The sequence below is a fragment of the Cibotium barometz genome, chromosome 6 (assembly GCF_041138505.1).
Source record: "Cibotium barometz isolate CiBa-2024 chromosome 6, ASM4113850v1, whole genome shotgun sequence".
NCBI classification, from domain to species: Eukaryota; Viridiplantae; Streptophyta; class Polypodiopsida; order Cyatheales; family Cibotiaceae; genus Cibotium; species Cibotium barometz.
Window position 1 is genome coordinate 25,324,250 of NC_141051.1, and position 22,583 is coordinate 25,346,832.

At 46.0% G+C, this 22,583-nt stretch overlaps 1 protein-coding gene across 3 annotated transcripts in view; it reads left to right on the top strand.

Annotated features, from left to right (window-relative positions):
* Nucleotides 1-22,583, top strand: part of LOC147637561 (sm-like protein LSM2) — a 24,628-nt gene extending 2,045 nt beyond the window's left edge. Inside the window, exons 2-4 of one of the 3 annotated variants that reach the window (XM_086799359.1) lie at nt 21,786-21,859; nt 21,966-22,124; nt 22,209-22,583. In XM_086799359.1, the coding sequence (XP_086655485.1) occupies nt 21,857-21,859; nt 21,966-22,124; nt 22,209-22,328 (282 nt within the window). In that variant the 5' untranslated portion in view covers nt 21,786-21,856 and the 3' untranslated portion in view covers nt 22,329-22,583. The remainder of the gene's footprint in view (nt 1-21,785; nt 21,860-21,965; nt 22,125-22,208) is intronic. The other 2 variants (XM_086799360.1, XM_086799358.1) reach the window with 2 other exon arrangements.

Consider the following 22,583-nt stretch of genomic DNA (forward strand, 5'->3'; position numbering starts at 1 on the left):
ATCTTCTCTTGATTGTTGGCATGACATAAGTTCCTATTCTAATTGCCTTTAGCCTAGTAAGGTAATAGCTTCAATATTGATTTTCTTCCTCCATTCCTGATGGCTCTTCTAGCACTATTTTTTCTATCAAAGCTGATACTCTTTTTATTGACATAACCTCCTCTTGTTTCTTTTTTAAGTGTTGGGGATCCCCATTTCTAAAAAAATATCCCACACGAAAGCCATCCCAATCATGATCTTTAGCATGCCATAAAATGTGACATCCACCTAATGTGGCTGGTTTCCAATGACTACTTGCCATGGATTCTAAATCTGACATTGGTGTGGCTTTGCATGCTAGCGGCACCTGGGCGGCATAGGCCTTTAGTGATAGTTTAGAGATACTTTTTGTGTTCTAAGTTTTTTAGCATTGTCATCATGGCATCTAGTTTGAATAAAGGAATTTGAACAAAGAATTGTCAACCCCCACCACCACGTAGTCTACTATATTTGCCTCTATCATCCTTGGTTGGCTTGATGACTTCTATACTTGCACATGCTTATCTGGAAAAGTTTGTAAGATATATTCATCCAAGCCTATGTCTAAATGAATAGCAAAACCCTAAGGTCTATGGAGGGTTGGTGGGAAGGACGATAGGTTTAAGTACAAAAGCAAAAGAAGGTGCTTGAGACAATGATTATGCTTGGGTGGTGGGTGCAAGTGTTTGTGAAGGGGATTCCTATGTGTCAAAAGTGTTGGTGGGGGCTAGGGGGTCTTGTGGACCATGGGCCTCCATTGATGTAGAGGCTTTCCCTTGCTTCTTCTCTATGCCTTCGTCTTCTTCATGTAGAGCTCTCGGCTCTACACTTTTGAAGAACTGTTCACATATTTGTATAATCTATCTTTGTCACCTATTGGCCGACCATTTGGTCCATCTCCAGTTTTTGCGTCTCGTTCACTTGAGGCCAAGCCGGTGTCTCATGTGAAGAGGCCAGTATTTTGCTGATATGGACGGGAGCTAGACTGGTGCCACCCGTGTATGACCTGGACTGTGTTCGACCCATGGGATTGTCACGCCATGGAAGAACCAGAATTCGTGCCGTGTCTTATCTATGGGACTGCCACTCCATAGGGAGGCTCGCGCCTGGAACTGTGTCTTACCTATGGGACTGTCACTCCATAGGAAGACCAGGTTTTATATTTTACGTCGTGCCATTTTTGTGCTGACAGATATTTTGTACTTGTTCCATGAACGGGAGATATGTCCATGATACTATTTGCACATGCACACATGTTTTGCATGTTTGAAACTGTTTTCGCATGACTTGTATTTTTGTGTTTGCCTGCTTGACGTGTTACTTACTGAGCGGGGATGCCTGCCAGTGAGTCGTGAAGTCTGCTCTGTCTTCTGACGAGTTGTTCACTCACTTAAAAGTGGGCCCCCCCTTTGGGCACCCACTTAGGGGCCAAGGTGGGGAGCCCCACTTAAGTGTGTATGTGGGGGTGGGTGCATGGTCACCTACCCACACCCCCAAAGAACTGGCCGCCCACACGCAAGCGTGGGGAGCTAGCCCAATCAATTTGTTAAACTCCACTTTAATTTTTATAAAAAAAAGCCTTCACCTCCAGCGTAGACCACCCGCGGCGATTCGCTTCCACCATCTTACGTATGAGAAAAACAGCCGGCGACTCTCTTCGGTGCATGCTCTCGAGCAACTGTCAGAATACGCAGCGGAGATGATGACCAGATCTGGGAACACGAGCAAAAACGCAGGCAGAAAAACAGCACAAGAGAGAGAGATGTAGGCGTGTAACTTTGCTTTGATATACACAAGAAGATCCCGAATACGATACACATAAGGTATGGGGACTGGGGGCCTATTTATATGCCCCCAGGTAGGCAGTCGGCTTGCTGAAGAGGCCTCCACGACTGCAACAACAGTCGGCCAGCAGATCAAGCCCACGACTGCATACATCCAGTCGGCCAGCATAACAGAGGTCCACGACTGATGTCCAGGCAGTCGGCCAGCTACTGATCCTCCAGCCGCCTCAGGGTTGCCTCCCAAGCCTCAGAAAAATGGAAAAAAATAGGGGAAAAATACGGAGTGTGGGGAAAAATGATAAAACACCTCATAAGGGCGGGCACACCCACAACAAAGACCCTGGTGTATAAATCTAGACAGGAGATGACTTCTAACACCCCTCCTCAGCTCCTGGCTGTGTAACCAACCACTAGGAGTTGGGGTGCCGCTTGAGCAAATCCTGAGATAGCGACTTCGTGAAGAGGTCCACCGTACTGTCCTCCGTCGAACAGAACTCCAGCAAGATGTCATTAGCAACGATCTGTTCACGAACAAAGTGCCTCTGGATGACCATGGGTTCCTCCAGTGGAAGCCCAAACCTGCCATGCAACCTCTGCATCTTCACCACCTCAAAAACAGCATCACAAACAACCCGGTACTCTACCTCTGTTCTCGACAAGGCAAAAGATGACTGTCTCCAACTGCTCCGGAAAACTGCTCCTAGGCCTGAAGTAGATCCCCTCGTGTCTGGATCTCCTCCCCAAACCGAGTCACTCCATCCGCGGAGTCGGACTCCATCCAATAATCCCCCTCCTGTGTACAAGAGTCCATGATCCTTCGCATGCCGCAGAAACCACAGGAAACGCAATCCTGCCTCCCAAAGAGACATCTGCAACCATGAGCTCAACTGCCTCATCAGGAAGCTCTCGTCCAATCTGGTGTCCATCAACCAGATCAATGAACCATACAGCTTCTGAGTCACACAGACATCACACTGCTCACAAGGATCAACACCTGTTACGGTGCACAAACAAGTCCTGGAAACCTGATGAAACCTGTCAACCACCCCCTCTGAATCCGGAACCACAAAGCCTGGAGAGACCACCGCCTTCTGCAAGTAAGTACCTGCCACCTGCCTGGCTTTCCGAAAGGTCTCCGTGGAAAGAACATCCTCATCTACTGGAGGTTCTATGTCCCGAACACGACGAGACATCAGAGCATAAGTGACCTGTTCATCTTCCTCTGACTGACGAACACAAGAACTACCAACATCAGTACTGGAAAGTTCCTGCCAACTGCTGCCATTTACTGGCAAGCTATCCACCATCTGGTCCCGGAAAGCCCGCACCTGCAGCGTATCCACACACAAGTGGCCATTACCAGACTGCCACTCATCACAAACCTGAGGACCTGGAAGAGAGTGCTGAAAGCTTGTAAACTCCATTCTCCACTCCGCCTTCCCAAACCACCTGGCCTGTTGCTTTGTCCCGGAGAGCAACAAAGTGCTCATCAAACTCCACCCGTACGCCAGTCTTGCAAACCTGATGCACTGACAACAGATGAAAACCAAGTGCCGGAACATACAACACCTGGGAGGAATGCTTCCCCCCTCTGCCATCGGGAACTATTTCCATCCTGCCCTCACTGTGAACTAGGATAGTGGACGTATCACCAGTAAGAATATGACCAGAAAGCCTGCAGAGATCCTGTAAACCGGAACGGGAAGGATGAATGGGAGAGAGATTTAATTAGGGTTAGAGTTCATGTGGGAGACATACACAGAGAAACAAGGGAGAGAGAGAGAGAGAGAGAGAGAGAGAGAGAGAGAGAGAGAGAGTTGTGGGGATAAGTCAACTCATCAAGATGAGTGTGTGACTCCCCTATCACACATGTATATTGCACTAGTACACATAGTGCACTTAATACAACAGATAAACTTTTCTGCCTTTGGATCATTCTTCTTCCTCTTCTCATCTGGCACATGCACATAAGAAATACTACCAAAGCCTTTACCCCAACAACCTCCCACTTAAAGGCAAAGTGCCCTTAAATGAAGGAAAAGAAAAAATCAGCATGTACATGATAATATACAAGGCCATATCAAGGTTGAAACTGGCCTCATCCAATGCCCATCAAGTGTCTGCAATGAGCAAACCGCTCCGGAGGCAAACTCTTTGTCAACAGATCAGCCGGGTTGTCATCCGTATGAATCTTAACAAGCTGAATTTGCTTGTTCTCTATCACCTCTCTGATGAAGTGATACTTCACATCCACATGCTTCGTCTTTGCATGAAAGACAGGGTTCTTTGCCAACTGGATGGCACTCTGACTATCACAATGCAACAATGGAATATCCCCTGTATAACCCAAATCAACCACTAACCGAGATAGCCATAATGCCTCCTTGCAAGCCTCTGTGGCTGCAATATACTCGGCCTCTGTAGTAGATAAGGCAGTGCACTTCTGCATCCTGGATATCCATGACACAGCACCTCCTATGAATGTAAACACATAACCGGTAGTAGACTTCCGGTTATCTGGATGACCGGCATAATCCGAATCCGTGTAACCATGCACTAATGCATCCTGTTTGCCAAAGCAAATGCACATATCCTGTGTGCCCTTCAGGTATCTCATGACACCTTTCACTGCTTCCCAATGCTTCTTGCCAGAGTTGGCCATGTATCTAGAAACCACTCCCACTGCAAATGCAATGTCCGGCCTAGTAGCAACCATGGCATACATGAGACTGCCACAAGCTGAAGCAAACGGAATCTTGGGCTGTCCATAGCACTGAGTTTCACATATGGAGGCAAAGGAGTACTAGCCTTCTTCCCCCCGTCCATATTGAACCTCTGCAAAACTTTGCCAATGTATTCCTTCTAAGACAAATACAACACATGCTGATTTCTGTCCCGAAGTATCCGCATATCCAAAATGTGATTTGCATCACCCAAATCCTTCATATCAAAGGTTTGATGCAGCCTCTTCTTCAAGGTATCCATCTCTTTACGAGATTTCCCGGCAATCAACATATCGTCAACATACAAGATGAGGATCAATAGACTGCCATCCAAAGCTTTCTTTGTGTATAAGCAGTGATCTATGTCACTCCTCCTGAAATCCTGTGATTTCATGAATGTATCAAATTTATGATACCATTCCCTTGGTGCCTGTTTGAGCCCATAAAGACTCTTTTTCAGCTTGCATACAAGCTTCTCCTTTCCATTCACTGCATAACCCTCTGGTTGTTGCATATATATCTCCTCATGGAGATCACCGTGAAGAAAAGCAGTCTTCACATCCATCTGAATCAAATCCAGATCATCATGTGCAACCAAAGCTAACACAGCTCTAAGTGTGGTCATTTTGACCACTGGAGAGAAGATCTCATCAAAGTCCACACCATATTCTTGCTTGAAGCCCTTAGCCACTAGCCTGGCTTTGTATCTTGGCTTTGCATCTGGTGCAACTTTGAGCCTGTAAACCCACTTGCATGGCAAAACCTTCTTGCCTGCAGGCAAATGCACCAACTTCCATGTTCCATTTTTGTGCAGAGAATCCATTTCTGACTTCATGGCACGCTCCCAAAGAGCCTTGTTTGCCCTCTGTAAAGCCTCCTTATAACATGAGGGCTCCCCACAGTCAATAAGCATCAAGTAGTCAACCCTTGGAACAAACCTGTCAGGGGCTCTGGAGGGTCTTGTGGACCTCCGTACCCAATGACCATCATTTGCAGGTTGCTGTCCAGCCTGCATATCACCTATTGGTGGCTCTTGTTCCATGCCATAAGGCTGAAAAATCATGCCCAGTATCTCCTCTAACTGTGGTATATCCATAGGGATATTTTCTGCCATCTCTGGCTGTCCATTTGGACCATTTTCAGCACCATTTAAGGGCTGGTTTTGCTGCTGTAATGGCTGATTTACAGCCCTTGGTTGTTGTCCATGATGTCCATCATCATCAAAGATGACTCTGCCAGGCTCCTGTTGCCTTGCAAGCTCCTTATACATGCATGTTTCATAAAAAATGACATCATTGCTGCGTATAATCTTTCTATTCACGGGATCCCAAAGTCTATACCCCATTTCACCTCTGTCACCATATCCTAGGAATATGCATTTGTGAGACTTAGGATCAAGTTTGGTGCCCATTTCCCTGTGTATGTGCACGTACGCAACGCAACCAAACACTCTCAAGTGCTTGTATGACGGAGGCTTCCCTGTCCATACTTCCTCTGGCACTTTCCCACCAAGCCTCGTGTTAGGTGACCTGTTTATAAGATGAACAGCTGTCATAACAGCTTCAGCCCAAAAACCATGAGGTAATGCAGCATGTGACAACATAGAACGGACCTTCTCCTGAATGGTCCTGTTCATCCTCTCTGCTGTCCCGTTTTGTGGAGGATCATAAGGAGTAGAGAGCTCCCTCTTGATGCCTTTAGCATCACAAAAGTCCTGAAACTGTTTGGACATATACTCTCCACCATTGTCGGAACGCAAAGCCTTCAGTGTTTTGCCAGTTTGATTCTCAACAAGAGCAACAAACTTCTCAAACACTGAGAATGTATCACTCTTCAAACGAAGAGGATAAACCCACACCTTGCATGTGGCATCATCTATAAATGACACAAAATATTTTGCCCCTCCCAAAGAAAGCTGAGGCATCTCACATACATCTGTATGCACAAGCTCTAACTGAGCATCTTTCTGTCCAAGAGCTTTCTTGTGGGGGCACTGGAGTTGCCTGCCATATATACAATGCTCACAAAACTGAAAACTTGAAAACTTTAGAGAAGGCAAGTAACCCAAACAAGACAATTGCTCCATTCCTTTGACACTCATGTGTCCCAACCGGCTATGCCACATAGAGATTTCCGGCAGCTCGGTTGCATTTACATTAGCATGGTGACAAACACCTGCATGCTTGAAGTAACAACCAGTGAGCCGTTACTAATTTTCCACTTTACACGACCAAATGTGGTAACATAATCAGCATCATCAAGCTGTCCAGTAGAAAGCATGTTCTTCTTGTTCTCAGGCACATGCCTGACATTATGGAGCATAAGCTGTGAGTCATCTGAAAACACAAGCCTCACATCACCTCTGCCAAGAATCTTGCATGCATGGTTATCACCCAAATAAACTACTCCTTCATTGCCAGCAGTATACCTGACAAACAAGTCTCTGCAACCTGTGACATGAAAGGAGGCACCTGAATCAATGATTCATGAGCGCATACCATGACCATCTCCTGTAAGAAGTGAATGGGCATCAAGTGAAGACGTGAATAGGACCTCATCCTCACTGTCACCTGCATGTGACACATTGATTTCTTCAATCTTGACTCCACCTTTGCCCTTTTGCTTTGCATGTTTGGCTTCATCTTTGTCTTTGTCTTTGTCTTTTCCCTTTTCTTTTTGATCATTTTTCCATTTGTAGCATTGCTTTTTGATGTGTCCCTTTTTGCCACAATAATGGCATTCCAAGTCCTTTTTGGAGTGAGACTTGCTCCTTCCCCGTTCTTGGCTTTTACCCCTTTGTTGGGATCTCCCACGTGCATTCATTGCATTGGACTTTCCAACAGAGTTGTTTTTCCTGTTCATCTCTTCTTGAAGAAGAGCACCCTCAACATCTGCATATGACAGCATAGCATTCGAATTGCTAGTGGCTGTCCTGAATGTGTTCCAACTCTCTGGCAAAGTGCATAAGAGAAAAGTGGCTTTGAACTCATCGTCCATTGCCAACTTTTGATTAATGACTTGGCTGACAATACCATTAAACTCATTTAGATGGGCTGCCATAGACGCCCCTTCCTTCATCTGAAGACCTATGAGTTTCTTCAACCAATACACTTTGCTTGAGGCACTTTGCTGGGCATACAAGTCCTGCAATCTCTGCCACATTCCCCAAGCTGTCTTCTCTTCACGAATGCTGAAAAGTAAAGAGTCTGACACAGACAACATGATAGTAGATCTTGCCAGCTCATCCATATCTTCCCACTCTTCAGCAGTAAGAGAAGCGGGCTTTACACCCCTTTCTTTGATAGGCTTGTGCTGCTTCTTCTGGAGCAACACATTATAGCACTGGGTTTGCCAAATATCATAGTTATGTGAGCCTTCAAGCTTCTTGATGTGAAGCAATGAAGAGCTCTCACCTGTGGTTGCCATAGCAATATGCAACCTGTCAATGCCTGACTCCCTGCAAAATGTGCAAACACTGCACCAAAAACACACAAAGTGTTCACAGTTGTTCTCCCAAAGTTTATCTCCCACTACGGAAGCACAAATGCAACTTTTCTCCCACTGTATGTGATGAAATCAGCAAAATCTGGTTGCTGCAGATTTAGGACAGCACCTTAAATGTGCTCTGTTCCCCTTCCAAAGTACTGTACAATAGTACCAAGTGCTCACCAATGATGTACCAAACCTGTACCGGCAAGTATAGCAGCTGAAATTGAGATTTTTACTCACTCAAATCAATGTGCAGCCATGCCAAAACTTGTACAAAGCTGTACCAAATCTGTACCGGCAGGTACAGTAGCAATAAATGCTCTCCTGGCTGTCCAAATGAGTGAAAATCAGACTTTTACAGTCCCGAACACTGCATACAACAGTCCCAAACAGAAATTGGGCAAAAGCCCCTTGACTGCAAGCTGATTTCTGAGGATTCAAGGCATAAATGTCTTGCGTGCTGCTTTGCCAAGCTCAACAAGCATACGATCTTGAAAAGCCCCTTGATTTAAGATCAATTGCTGATCATACATGGTACATTGACGCACATGAAGGCATCCAGAGTCTTCGCGATGCTTCCCCCTAGCCACATATACATCCAATACATGAAAGCCCCTTGATTTACAGGCACATTGAGTGCTTAACAGGCATCAACACGTTGTCCAAAGCATCAAATGCGATTGCCTGCATGCAAATCAATCCAATCGGCACAAAAGCCCCTTGATTTGCTGAGCAATTTTGCCCGAATGTGCGATTTCTCACATCATACAACATGTATGAATGCTTAATTGCACAATTACATCAAAAGCCCCAAATTTCGACATCCAATTTCCTGCAAATTGATCCTGATTGTGACCAATGTCACCCAATTTTGCCAATTTTGCTCAAAATTGAGCAATTCGGCGCCTGTACCTGCTCAATTGATTGAATTGATAAGAAATTCCCAAAATTGAAGACAAATATCTCTTAATTTTTCAATTTCTCTGAGATTTGCAGGCTGAATTTCTTTGTGTTGATGCTGTTGCAGAAAGGGGGTGTCGAATTTGCTGCTGCTGTATACTACTGTTGTAGTCGGGCAGGTGCAGGCGTACAAGGCTTCTCCCAGTCCTAATGATGATTGCAAAAGCCTTGTCCAGCCCATCAGAAAACAGGCGCATCACTTTCAGGCTTCTTCTCCTTGCGATCACCCATCCATTCGAAAACACGGTCTAGCGAGGAAACGGCGAAGTAAGCAACCCCGACCATGGTAGCAAAAGTGTACGTTCGCACCATCCTTGGAGATGCAGGCTCGCGCAGTGGAGAAACGTTGCCTCCTCTCGGTGGTTTTACGCCGTCTAACGCCCAGCGCTCATACGCTTCCCCACGGAGTCCACTTGCCGTGCGCCTTGTGGACCAACGGCTGCTGCTGTAGGCGCCTGGCTGCGCAGCGCTGACACGCCTGTGGCCAGGCGTCTAACGCCTTGCTTATTCACGCGGACCACCACCACGCCTACGAGCAAGCCTGCCTGCACTTCGTTGCCTTGTGGTTTGCTACGCGTAGCTCTGCCCGTCAACCCCTAGTCGACCTGCTGTGCAGCGCTTTGCTGCGCTGCCTGTCAGGTGACACCTGCAACACCCGAAGTTAGCCAACAGCAGGTTTCACCTCTGTAGCCTTCGCTTCACACACCTCCAGTGCAGGGCAGCAAAAATTGACGGCTCTAGGGAGAAGGAAGAGGATCAAGACAGCAACCTAAGCTCCGATACCAGTTGAATGGGAGAGAGATTTAATTAGGGTTAGAGTTCATGTGGGAGACATACACAGAGAAACAAGGGAGAGAGAGAGAGAGAGAGAGAGTTGTGGGGATAAGTCAACTTATCAAGATGAGTGTGTGACTCCCCTATCACACATGTATATTGCACTAGTACACATAGTGCACTTAGTACATTAAAAGTACTAAGTGTACTATGTACTATAACTTATGGGCTTGTACACACTATAAGGGTGGGCATAATGCCTTTACCCCAACAAAGGAGTCATGTGCCTGGAAGCACCACTATCGAGAATCCACTCCCGAGTATCCGTTGCGGAGAGTCCTCCAATCTCCTCCCTGTCTGAAGAAAATGAAGCATCGGTGTCCATCACCTCCAGGTGCACAAAAGCCGGAGTCTCCATGATTGCTACTGAGGAATCTTCACCCTTCTCGGTCTTCCGCTTGGGACACTGCCTCCAATAGTGGCCTTTCTCGCCACAATCATTACAGGTCCTCTCTGCTGTCAGCTTCTCGCGGTCAGCGTCGGACTTCTTCTCAGAAGACTTCTCCGATGAAGCCTTCCCTTTGCCCGAGTTACGGCCTTTCGACCGTTGGCCAGTAAAGGCCTCCGAACCTCCACCCTGAGGAGGGTTCATGAATCGTTCCTCCTGGTCCAGGACCATGGGCACAAGCTCCTCCCACGTGATGGTGCTGAGCCTGCCACTGGTAATCAAAGACGATTAGGAGGCCTACGCCCCATAGAAACTGTCTACCTGGGACTGAGTACGAAGAGGGCAAGTGCGACAGCAACGTTATGGCCATGTCCTCTGACGATATCTCCTTCCTAGCCTGAAGAACTTCCTGTTGAAGAGCCTGCAGCTTGTTAATATGCTCCCGCATCGTCGACGACTTTGCAGGGCTCATACCCCGCATCTGCACTTCCAAGGAAATCCTCTTCATGGGCGATACCCTGTTGTAAAGTGAGGCCAAATGCTGCCAAATACCTCTGGCCAGCGTCATATGCTTTATATGATTGATTACCTGCAGTGTGCAGTTGAGGAAAATAATCGAACGGACCCTGGCGTTGACACGATCCCACATCTGCGTCTGAGCCTCCTGGTCCTTTCGGGTTGACAGTAACTCCCCTTCCTTTACTTTCGGCCGTGGAACACCAACAACGACGAAATCGGCGAGGTCGTACGACTCCAGAATAGATTCCATCATCACCTTCCATATGCCGTAGTTGCTCCCGTCCAACTGACGGTCCACCGGGAACGTGGGGAGTGTCGGGATCTTCACATGTATCTCGGCCATCTCAAACAGATCTGCCATAGCGGGGATGTACTCTGAAAAGGGTGGGTGGGTGGGAACAAAGAAGAACTAAAACCTGCAACAAAACAGTCCTCTTCTTGCTCACACAAATCCCAAGACCTATCTAGAGCCTAGGCTCTGATACCATGTCAGAATACGCAGCGGAGATGATGACCAGATCTGGGAACACGAGCAAAAACGCAGGCAGAAAAACAGCACAAGAGAGAGAGATGTAGGCGTGTAACTCTGCTCTGATATACACAAGAAGATCCCGAATATGATACACATAAGGTATGGGGACTGGGGGGCTATTTATATGCCCCCAGGTAGGCAGTCCGCTTGCTGAAGAGGCCTCCACGACTGCAACAACAGTCGGCCAGCAGCAGATCAAGCCCACGACTGCATACATCCAGTCGGCCAGCATAACAGAGGTCCACGACTGATGTCCAGGCAGTCGGCCAGCTACTGATCCTCCAGCCGCCTCAGGGCTGCCTCCTAAGCCTCAGAAAAATGGGAAAAAATAAGGGAAAAATCCGGAGTGTGGGGAAAAATGATAAAACACCTCATAAGGGCGGGCACACCCACAACAAAGGTCCTGGTGTATAAATCTAGACAGGAGATGACTTCTAACAGCAACGCCATCTCCATCATCTCTCCAGGCGGCACAGGCTGCAGCCAAGCACCTCCCCATCATCACAGGCGGCTGTTTTTCCTACCCACTACAGGCGGCTGCATACTCCACAGGCTGCGCCTGTCTTTCAACAGGGCTGCCCACTATCTACAGGCGGCTGCTCATTCAACCAGTCCGTTCCTCCACGCTGCAGCCAGGCATCTCCTCCCTTGCAAGCGGGTGCTCCTCCTTTCACAGTAGGCGGCTGTGGCCTTTGTATGGGGCTGTGTTCTGCATAGTGACGCTTCCTCCACTTCAGTACGGCTGCTCCTCTTCCTCTCTTCAGCCTCTGCGCTTCTGTACCTCTGCAGGCGGTTGTATTGGTCTTGGCGGCTGCGCTAAATTCTCTTACAAGGTGGCTGTGCCATCTCAACAAGGTGGCTGCTTCTTCTGTCCAGCAGGCTTTAGCAAGGTGTTACCTCTCCTAAGACTGCCGCTCCATTTCCTTCTTTGCAAGAGGTTGCACTTCTTTTCCATTGGCGGCTACAAGAGGACTTTACCCCTCCTAGGTGGCAACACCTTCTACACAGACACATCCGGGTATGGTATTGGTCTTCCATCTGCCATCTCAAGTAAGTGAATTTCAGATTTTAGTAAAGCACTTTGTGATAAATCTGATAAGGGACTCTCTCCACGGCAACACCCGTTCGATGCCGGGTAGTCCAAGCTCTTGGAGAACCTCGGTCCAAAGGTGCTGAGATCGGGAGAGCCAGGCGTTAGTACGAGAGCGCCTGTTTGTGCGTGGTCTTGGAACACCAGTTGGGCGCTCTCCGCGGAGTCCAGTAAAAGCACAGGACCGTAGAGATTAAACCACGCTAGTGGTCGTTCTGCTTCGAATATCTACTTCGAGTCTATTTGTTTGGTACTGTATTCATATGTACATGGACATCATCTGGTTCTTGGAACCCATGGAGCATTGTATTTGTTAAATACTCCCAATAAATATATCATATATTGAGGGGGGGGGGTCGGCCCGTTCCGGCCCCAGTGCTGGTGTCCATCTACTCATTTCATTTCATTTCAATTTCAAGTTGTAATTAAGTTGTCCATTTCAAATTGCGGTATTAAGTTGTGCTATTACGCGTGTGGGTGTCCAACGGAGTCTTTCCCACTTGACGGGATCGGTTTCATTGGTATCAGAGCACGGTTGTTTCCCTCTTCTTAGTGGGGAAACGAACCTGTGTACTGGACACCCCGCTTTTAGCACACTTAAACACAATGGACAGCCAAGGCAACCCTTTGGAAGTTCCTAATTCGAGGGGTCCATCTAGTGCTTCTCGTGGCTCTGATGCTTTGCGAGGAAGGCACAAGCCCCTTGAAAGGGTTAATGATAGTGAATCAAAGGGTCAACTGTCTCCAGGAAAGACAGTCATGCTTGAACAAGAGCCTGATGCAATGAGGGCTAAAATGGAACATATGAGAAAACTTTTGCAGGCACAAGAGCAAGAGTTAAAATTTCTGCATGAAGATCCCCATGTACAAACTGCCATTGAAGCTAGGAAAGCTGATGCAATGGTAGACGTAACTTTTGAGTCCATGGCACGGGAAGTGGGCAAGAAGCCAAGGGAGTTGGCACTTGCCTACCTCCTCCGCAAAGGTGATATCAAAGAGGGGGACGACGAAGAGCTGAAATTCAGAAATCCACCTCGCTTGAAGCATGGAGATCCCGCATCTCAAAGGCTCAAGTCTTTTATGCAAAAGGAAGAGGTGACAGTCACCTCTCGACATGCATCTTCTCCACAAGGCACAAAACTTGACAGATATATGTATGCTAGTGCTCACGGAGGGCATGAAAGTCACATGCATTCAAGACATGTATCCCATGGTAAGGGTGACAGGTCTGCTGCTAGAAAAATTTTGCCTTCTGAGTTGTCTCATGGAGAGACATTGCCATATGCAGAAAAGTCACATGCATCTGAGTTTCAAGTTCGTGAAGCACATGCTACCGTGCCTCATGAAACTTCTATGATGGCCCATGATGCCCATGGAGATAGGACTGCTCCGTTGGATAAGGGAAAAGAAAAAGAGAAGACCATGAGCCTCATACCAGAAAGCTCAAGGAATTTAAAGCAGGTGACAAATCTGTTAAGTTTGATGTTTTTCATGGAGAGCATGATGCTTCTAAAGTGTTAGCATTTGTGGCACAGTTCGACATTGCTTTTAGCGATGAGGACTTCACGGAAAAGTCTAAAGTACGCCATGCTAGCATGTTTTTGAAAGGAACTGCTGATCATTGGTGGATCACTGAAAAGATCACCAAGGATCCCATTTGCACCTGAAAGGAATTTAAGGACCGATTCTATGCTCAGTTTTTGCCACCAAATGCGGAGCAAACTCTCACCCAAAAGTGGGACAGGTTGGAGCAAAGAGATAATAAAAGCGTGCAACAGTATGTCAACAAGTTTTGGAAAGTGTTGCTGGAAGTAACTTCCTTTATGCAAATCACTGAGGATGAAAGAAAGAGGAAGTTTCGCCCTGGATTGCAACCAGCATATCGTTCGGGCATTGAATTGCACCCGAAACATACTTTGCAACAGCTCACAGCTTCTGCTCTTGCTACGGAGCAATTGGTGCTCAAGATTAAACAGGATCAAGGAGGTTCAAAGGGGAAAGACAAGGCTGTCCCAAATCTGCAAAAGGGTGGACAGCCACCTAAAAAGAACTTTCGGGAGACCCACAAGGGTGGTAAAGCTGAAAATACCACATCTAAAGATCAGGGCCCAAGGAAGAACAAATTCGGCTTAACCCCGGAGCAAAGAGAGCAATATGCCAAGGATGGAAAATGCTTTTCTTGTGGTAGCAAAGACCACATGTTTCGACAATGCCCAGATCGCAAACCAAAGCACGAGGACAAGCAGACCAAGGCTAATGTACATGCAGTTCCTGATGTGCAAGGAAATACAGGTCATGATGCAAAAGAGCGAATGGTTTGCAAGGCTTGGGGGCAAATCAAGGATCAGGTCGCACTATTCATGTTTAATGACTGTGCAACTGATAATTTCATCTCTATGCAAATGGCAGCTGCATTGGGTATTGAGGTCGAGCAGATGGGACCTCAGATTGAAGCCGAAGCTGCATTTATTGGTAAAGAGATGCAGGTTACCCCGTTGATAGGGAAGTTGCGCATCCATATCCAGGGCTACCTTGATAATGAACATTTCCTAGTTGCTCCACTAAATGGGTGTGATATATTGTTGGGTAAGCCATGGCATCATAGGCTTGAGCCCCGCAAAGACTACAAGTCCAATATGATTTCTTTTATGCATAAAGGCCGCATGCATTTTATTGATGCTGGCAAAGAAGGGGATTCCATCCCACTTGTATCACACATCCAAATTAATAAAGCACTGAAAAAGAGTCTTTCTGCGTACTTGGTTTTTGTTCGTGATAGCCTTGTGCCAAATCATCAAAATGTGGATGCTATGACTAATGATAGGCTGAATTTTCTTCATGCATTCAATGACTGTTTTGTTGATACTTTACCATGTGAATTACCTCCCCAAAGGCCAGAAGATCATCGCATAGATCTTGTGCCAGGTAGTTCTCCTCCTAACAAACCTGCATACTGAGTAAGTGCTGCACAACAAGAAGAGATTATGAAGCAGGTAAATGAGCTTTTAGATAAAGGTTTGGTTCCGCTCAGTTCCTCACCTTACTGCTCTCCTGTGCTTCTTGTTCAAAAGAAGGCCGGATCATTCCGTATGTGTGTGGACTACAGAGCTTTAAACAAGCTTACCATCAAGAACAGATTCCCAATTCTGCGTATTGATGATATCTTGGATAAGCTTGATGGTTCGGCTTGCTTCAGCCGACTTGACTTGAAGAGTACCATATACGAGTGGTTCCACAAGATGTCCATAAGACTGCATTCAGGACAGCCTTTGGATTATATGAATTTTTGGTAATGCCTTTTGGTCTCACCAATGCTCCTGCTACGTTTAATCGTATGATGGATAGGATATTCCGACCCCATCGCAAGTTCATAGGAGTATTCTTTGATGATATCTTGGTTTTCTCCAAGAATGAGCACCGAACTCATTTGGTCACAGTGTTCGAAGAGTTGCAGAAGCACAAACTTTTCATTAATGCCAAGAAAAGTGAGTTCTTCCTTTCAGAGATTCATTATTTGGGACATATTGTGTCCAAGGATGGAGTTACAATGGATCTTGCAAAGATAGAGACCATTCGGAATTGGCCCGAATTGCAAAACGTACATCAAGTACGTAGTTTTTTGGGATTATGTTTGTATTATAGGCGTTTCATAAGGCATTTTGCTATGATTGCCACTCCTCTACATGATCTCACAAAGAAGAGAATCACTTTCAAATGGACTTCAAAAGAACAGGATGCTTTCTTGCAGCTCAAGCATGCTATCATATGTAGTCTAGAATTGATTGTTCCTAATTTGCATAAGTCATTCGTAGTTGAATGTGATGCTTGTGGTGATTGCATAGGAGCTGTTCTAAATCAAAAAGGGCATGCAGTTGCATACGAGAGCCGTCGTTTGCATGATGCTGAGCTTCATATGGATATCTATGAGAAAGAGCTCTTGGCTGTAATTCACGCCTTAAAGATATGGAAACATTATCTTCTTGGGACTGAATTTGTAGTCAAGACAGATCATCAAAGCTTGAGATACTTTCTATCTCAAACAAAGCTTTTGGAGAAGCAGATGAGAATGGCAAACTTTCTTTCCATGTTTCTTGGGGCTGAATTTGTAGTCAAGACAGATCATCAAAGCTTGAGATACTTTCTATCTCAAACAAAGCTTTCGGAGAAGCAGATGAGAATGGCAAACTTTCTTTCCATGTTTCATTTTTAGATTGTGCATACTCCAGGAAAGAAAAATGTAGTGGCCGATGCACTATCCAAGAGACCTTACGTAGCTGCAGTCTCAGTGGCCTCTCATGGAGTCTTATCTGCTATGCGAGATTTGTACCATTTGGATGCTGATTTTTGCCATATATGGACTGATTTGATGGCTGGTCATTCACATGCCTCTTATGCTATCAACGAGGGTTACCTTATGAAGGATAATTGCCTATGTGTGGTGAAGGATTTGCGTTCAAAGGTTATGGACGAATGTCACGCTCCACCTTATGCTGGCAGCTGGTCATAGAGGTATTATGCCCACTACACGCATGATTCAAAAATATTTCTTTTGGCCAACCATGCGTAAAGACATTGAGGCTTATGTGCGTGCATGTATTACTTGTTAAAAGGTGAAATTTGACTGGCAAAAATCTCCAGGTTTGCTTCAGCCATTGCCTATTCCCTCGCAACCTTGGGAAAGTATTACGATGGATTTTATTATGGATTTGCCTAGATCCCAGCATGGGAATGATGCTATTTGGACCATTGTGGACAGATTTAGCAAGCAAGCTCATTTCTTGCCCGTCAAGAAAACCATTAAAGCTGATCATATGGTAAAGCTTTTTCTTGCTAATATTTTCAAGCATCATGGTATGCCTAAATCCATTGTTGGGGATAGAGATCCTAGGACTACAAGTCTCTTTTGGAGGGCTTTATTTGATAATATGGGTACTAAACTTGAGTTTTCATTAGCTTATCATCCCCAAACGGATGGCCAAAGTGAAGCTGCAAATTCAGCCGTGTTGGATTTGTTGAAATGTTATGTGGCAGATCAAAAGACTGCATGGGAGAAGTATCTTCCACTTGTTGAGTTTGCCTACAACAATACGATCCATGCCTACACGAGAAAGGCTCCGTTTGAGATTATCTATGGCAGAGTGGTATTGCCACCCATCCTTCATACAAAGGATGAGATTTTTGCAGCTGATGAATATGTTCGTGACTTGGATGTATCCTTTGGTCAGGTGCGGACAACCATTGCCAAATCACAAGATAAGCATAAAATGGCTGCAAACAAGCATAGACGGGACATGGAAGTCAAAGAAGGTGATTGGGTTTTGCTGAAATTTGAGAAAGCTAGGCTAGGCCAGGACGAGAAGGATCATATCCTAAGCTTTCTCCTCGCTACTATGGACCCTTCAAGGTGATTCAGAAGATCAATGAAGTGTCCTACAGGCTTGCTTTACCTAGTCACTGGAAGATTCACAATGCATTTCATGTGAGTCTATTTCGGAAATATGTGGGGCGAGATCCTGACAAGCCTGTCACAGAAGATCCGCCAGAGATTGAAGAGCTTGAGGAGATCCTCCAGCCAGAACAGATTGTTTTTCACAAGGAGAGAAAGCTACCTGCAGGAAAGCTTTCCAGGAGATACCTTGTGAAGTTTAAAAATTATTTGCCTATTGATGTAAAGTGGGTAAATGAGGATTATTTTGTTGATTACCCACAGTTGTTGCAGGCATATCTTGAGGCTTTTCAGTTGAGGACAACTCTTTAGAAGCCCGGGGGGATGTCACCAATTGGCCGACCATTTGGTCCATCTCCAATTTTTGCGTCTCGTTCACTTGAGGCCAGGCCGGTGTCTCATGTGAAGAGGCCAGTATTTTGCTGACATGGACGGGAGCCAGACTGGTGCCACCCGTGTGTTAGCAGGACGTCGTATGGACGGGAGCCAGACTGGTGCCACCCGTGTATGACCTGGACTGTGTTCGACCCATGGGATTGTCACGCCATGGAAGAACCAGTATTCGTGCCCTGTCTTACCTATGGGACTGTCACTCCATAGGGAGGCTCGCGCCTGGAACTGTGTCTTACCTATGGGACTGTCACTCCATAGGAAGACCAGGTTTTATATTTTACGTCGTGCCATTTTTGTGCCGACCGATATTTTGTACTTGTTCCATGAACGGGAGATATGTCCATGATACTATTTGCACATGCACACATGTTTTGCATGTTTGAAACTATTTTCGCATGACTTGTATTTTTGAGTTTGCCTGCTTGACGTGTTACTTAACTGAGCGGGGACACCTGCCAGTGAGTCGTGGAGTCTGCTCTGTCTTCCGATGAGTTTTGGTGCATGTGAACAGGTGCACATGTTGTTTTAATATTTCATATTTTAACCCTTTGTTTTATAAGGTTATTTGTTCACACTCACTTAAAAGTGGGCACCCCCTTTGGGCACCCACTTAGGGGCCAAGGTGGGGAGCCCCACTTAAGTGTGTATGTGGGGGTGGGTGCATGGTCACCTACCCACACCCACCCACACCCCCAAAGAACTGGCCGCCCACATGCAAGCCTGGGGAGCCAACCCAATCAATTTGTTAAACTTCACTTTAATTTTTATTAAAAAAAGCCTTCACCTCGGCGTAGACCACCCCCGGCGATTCACTTCCACCATCTTACGTATGAGAAAAACAGCCAGCGACTCTCTTCGATGCATGCTCTCAAGCAACGCCATCTCCATCATCTCTGCAGGCGGCACATGCTGCAGCCAAGTGCCTCCCCATCATCATAGGCGGCTGTTTTTCCTACCCTTCAGCAGGCGGCTGCATACTCCACAGGCTGCGCCTGTCTTTCAGCAGGGCTGCCCACTATCTACAGGCGGCTGCTCATTCAACCAGTCGGTTCCTCCACGCTGCAGCCAGGCATCTCCTCCCTTGCAAGCGGGTGCTCCTCCTTTCACAGCAGGCAGCTGTGGCCTTTGTATGGGGCTGTGTTCTGCATACTGAGGCTTCCTCCACTTTAGTACGGCTGCTCCTCTTCCTCTCTTCAGCCTGCGCTTCTGTACCTCTGTAGGCGGTTGTACTGGTCTTGGCGGCTGCGCTAAGTTCTCTTACAAGGCGGCTGTGCCATCTCAACAAGGTGGCTGCTTCTTCTGTCCAGCAGGCTTCAGCAAGGTGTTACCTCTCCTAAGACGGCCGCTCCATTTCCTTCTTTGCAAGAGGTTGCACTTCTTTTCCATTGGCGGCTACAAGAGGACTTTACCCCTCCTAGGTGGCAACACCTTCTACACAGACACATCCGGGTATTGGTCTTCCATTTGCCATCTCAAGTAAGTGAATTTCAGATTTTAGTAAAGCACTTTGTGATAAATCTGATAAGGGACTCTCTCCACGGCAACACCCGTTCGGTGCCGGGTAGTCCAAGCTATTGGAGAACCTCGGTCCAAAGGTGCTGAGATCGGGAGAGCTAGGCATTAGTACGAGAGCACCTGTTTGTGCGTGGTCTTGGAACACCAGTTGGGCGCTCTCCGCGGAGTCCAGTAAAAGCACAGGACCGTAGAGATTAAACCACGCTAGTGGTCGTTCTGCTACGAATATCTACTTCGAGCCTATTTGTTTGGTATTGTATTCATATGTACATGGACATCATCTGGTTCTTGGAACCCATGGAGCATTGTATTTGTTAAATACTCCCAATAAATATATCGTATATTGAGGGGGGGGGGGGGTCGGACCGTTCCGGCCCGAGTGCTGGTGTCCATCTACTCATTTCATTTCATTTCAATTTCAAGTTGTAATTAAGTTGTCCATTTCAAATTGCGGTATTAAGTTGTGCTATTACGCGTGTGGGTGTCCAACGGAGTCTTTCCCACTTGACGGGATCGGTTTCAATCTTCTTCTTCATTGGGGTACACCACATGCAAAGGAGGAACCGTTCTTCATGAGGTTAGCTAGTAGCTATTTATTCAATGACAAACTTGAATTGCAAGTTATATACAAACGTTGGCGAGTGGCTGTAGCGCTCTCCATCCTTCTCCTTGTAGGGCTTTGGACATTTTCCCTTAGATTGGCCTAGGCGTAATATGTCTTCAAAGTGCTCAAGCTTGATGATGGCCTCATCCTTGTCATTCAAGATAGTGGCATCCTACAGGATCTTGCACTATGGTAGAAGCTCCCAAGCTTGATGATGGCCTCATCCGTGTCATTCAAGATAGTGGCATCCTATAGGATCTTGCACTCAGGATGATATTTCAATTTGAATATATCTCTTGGGCTTGCTGGTGTATGGAAATAGGCCATAGCTACAAGTAGATGAGTGTAGAAGGTGGTGTGGTTTATGAGTCTTTATACATCATAAGCTGTAAGTGGCTTAATGTAGTTAATGTGAAGATGCTAAAATGAGAGTTAGTGTAGAGATTGATAGAGATTAAGAAGTTGCAAGAGAACTTGGTGGAGTGCAGGGGTAGTCTTGTTATTAATGCTCCTAAACACGTTGAAGAGATGGCCGTGTATGGAGTTGAAGCTTTGTTAAGAAGATGGCTTAAATACTTTTATATCTTGTTGAAATAAACGAGGGTACGCTCGTGGTCTTGCATAGTGCTTTCTATGCATATAAAGAACGCTATGCATATGGAGAACATATAAAAAACTACTCTCGTGGTCTTGCATAGTGTTCTCTATGCCTGTATATAGAGTAGCCATAGGGTTTAGATCCAGTTCTCTAGATTGTAAATGCTTTTTTGTAACATGTCGATGCCATAAATAGGAGTTTAAGATATGCATGGTTACATGTAAAAGATTCTAATATTTTGTCATACAATCACTTATTGCTAACTACTTAATAACTGGAGGTGACTGGTCTAAGGTAGCATACACACAAGCTGCATGCTTGACCTAGAGCGCCCATACAGCGGGCAGGCAAGCTTCTTGAAAGAGGCTATGACTTGCAGGCACTATCTACACATCTAGGCAATTGCCCGCACTCTTTGGATGATGAGACTGGTGATGTGCAGCAATCGGATTGCTTAGCAGGTGAAGGTGCCGCTTTAAGAAAAAGTCAGGATGCTGATTGGCCTTTATTTGGTCACCCATCTCATGCATAGTGGCAAGTAAATGTGTTTCATATCCTGGGATAGCACGAAATTTTTCATACATTTCATTTGAATCATCACCCAGATAAGCTGAAGTGGTGAAGGTGTTTGCCTAGGACCAAGAGGTCTTGGGTTCAAAACCCCCCTTGGTGCTTCCTCGGCGGCATCGCCTACGGGTGGATAAATAAGCGCCTACGGGTGGCTGTCTACGGACAATGAAATTTGGTAACTATGGGAGGATTTTGGGCCGAACGCCAGTTGAAAAAAAAAAAAAGGTGCCGACAGGCGCCTAGATATGCGTATCTAGCTTAAATTTTGCATATTAAAAGGTACTAGTAACTTGTTTTTAACGGGCTGTAAAAGTGCTTGCAGCAGGTAAGCTAGTCAAGAAGGATTCAATTGAGGACTTCGGCAAGATATTTTGATCATTTGACCCCCTAAAAATGGTAACTATGTGGTACTTGGAAGCTTTGCAAAGTAAACGTAACATGGTATTAGTTGGTTTGAAGGTGGGTGGTGGCGGTTCTTCAACCTGACTCTTGTTTTCTGCAGTTGTTTTTTTCTTATTTCAAAGAGCTGGTCGGAAAAGAGGTGACTGTGGAGTTGAAGAACGACCTGGCTATTCGGGGCACCTTGCTTTCGGTTGATCAGTATCTAAATATAAAGCTTGAGAATACCAGAGTGGTTGATCAAGTCAAGTATCCACACATGGTACTCTCTTGTACTCATGCTTTGAGTTGCCATATTTAGCAGTCCACAAGCTTTTATTTCCTAACGTAATACACTACATTTCAGCTTTCAGTAAAGAACTGCTTCATCAGAGGGTCAGTTGTTCGATACGTTCAGCTCCCACCTGATGGTGTGGACGTTGAAATTTTGCATGACGCAACGCGCCGTGAAGCACGTGGAGGATAAACATCATCCTTTCACGGTCTAATCCATTGGGCCTGTGTTACCAGCTTAGTGATTTGACATGCAAGGCTGGATGAACTTTTTAATTTGTAAAATTTCAAGGATATAAATTCAATTAGCTGCTATGCACAAGTGGTTGGCCTACGTGCATGTGCATGCCTTATCTGCTTCTAACGACTTTGAGCTTTTCAATCATGTATTAAAACCAATGTCCTGTTCTTCCATGTCAAGGTATCAAAGGTCTCAAATGCGTTAATT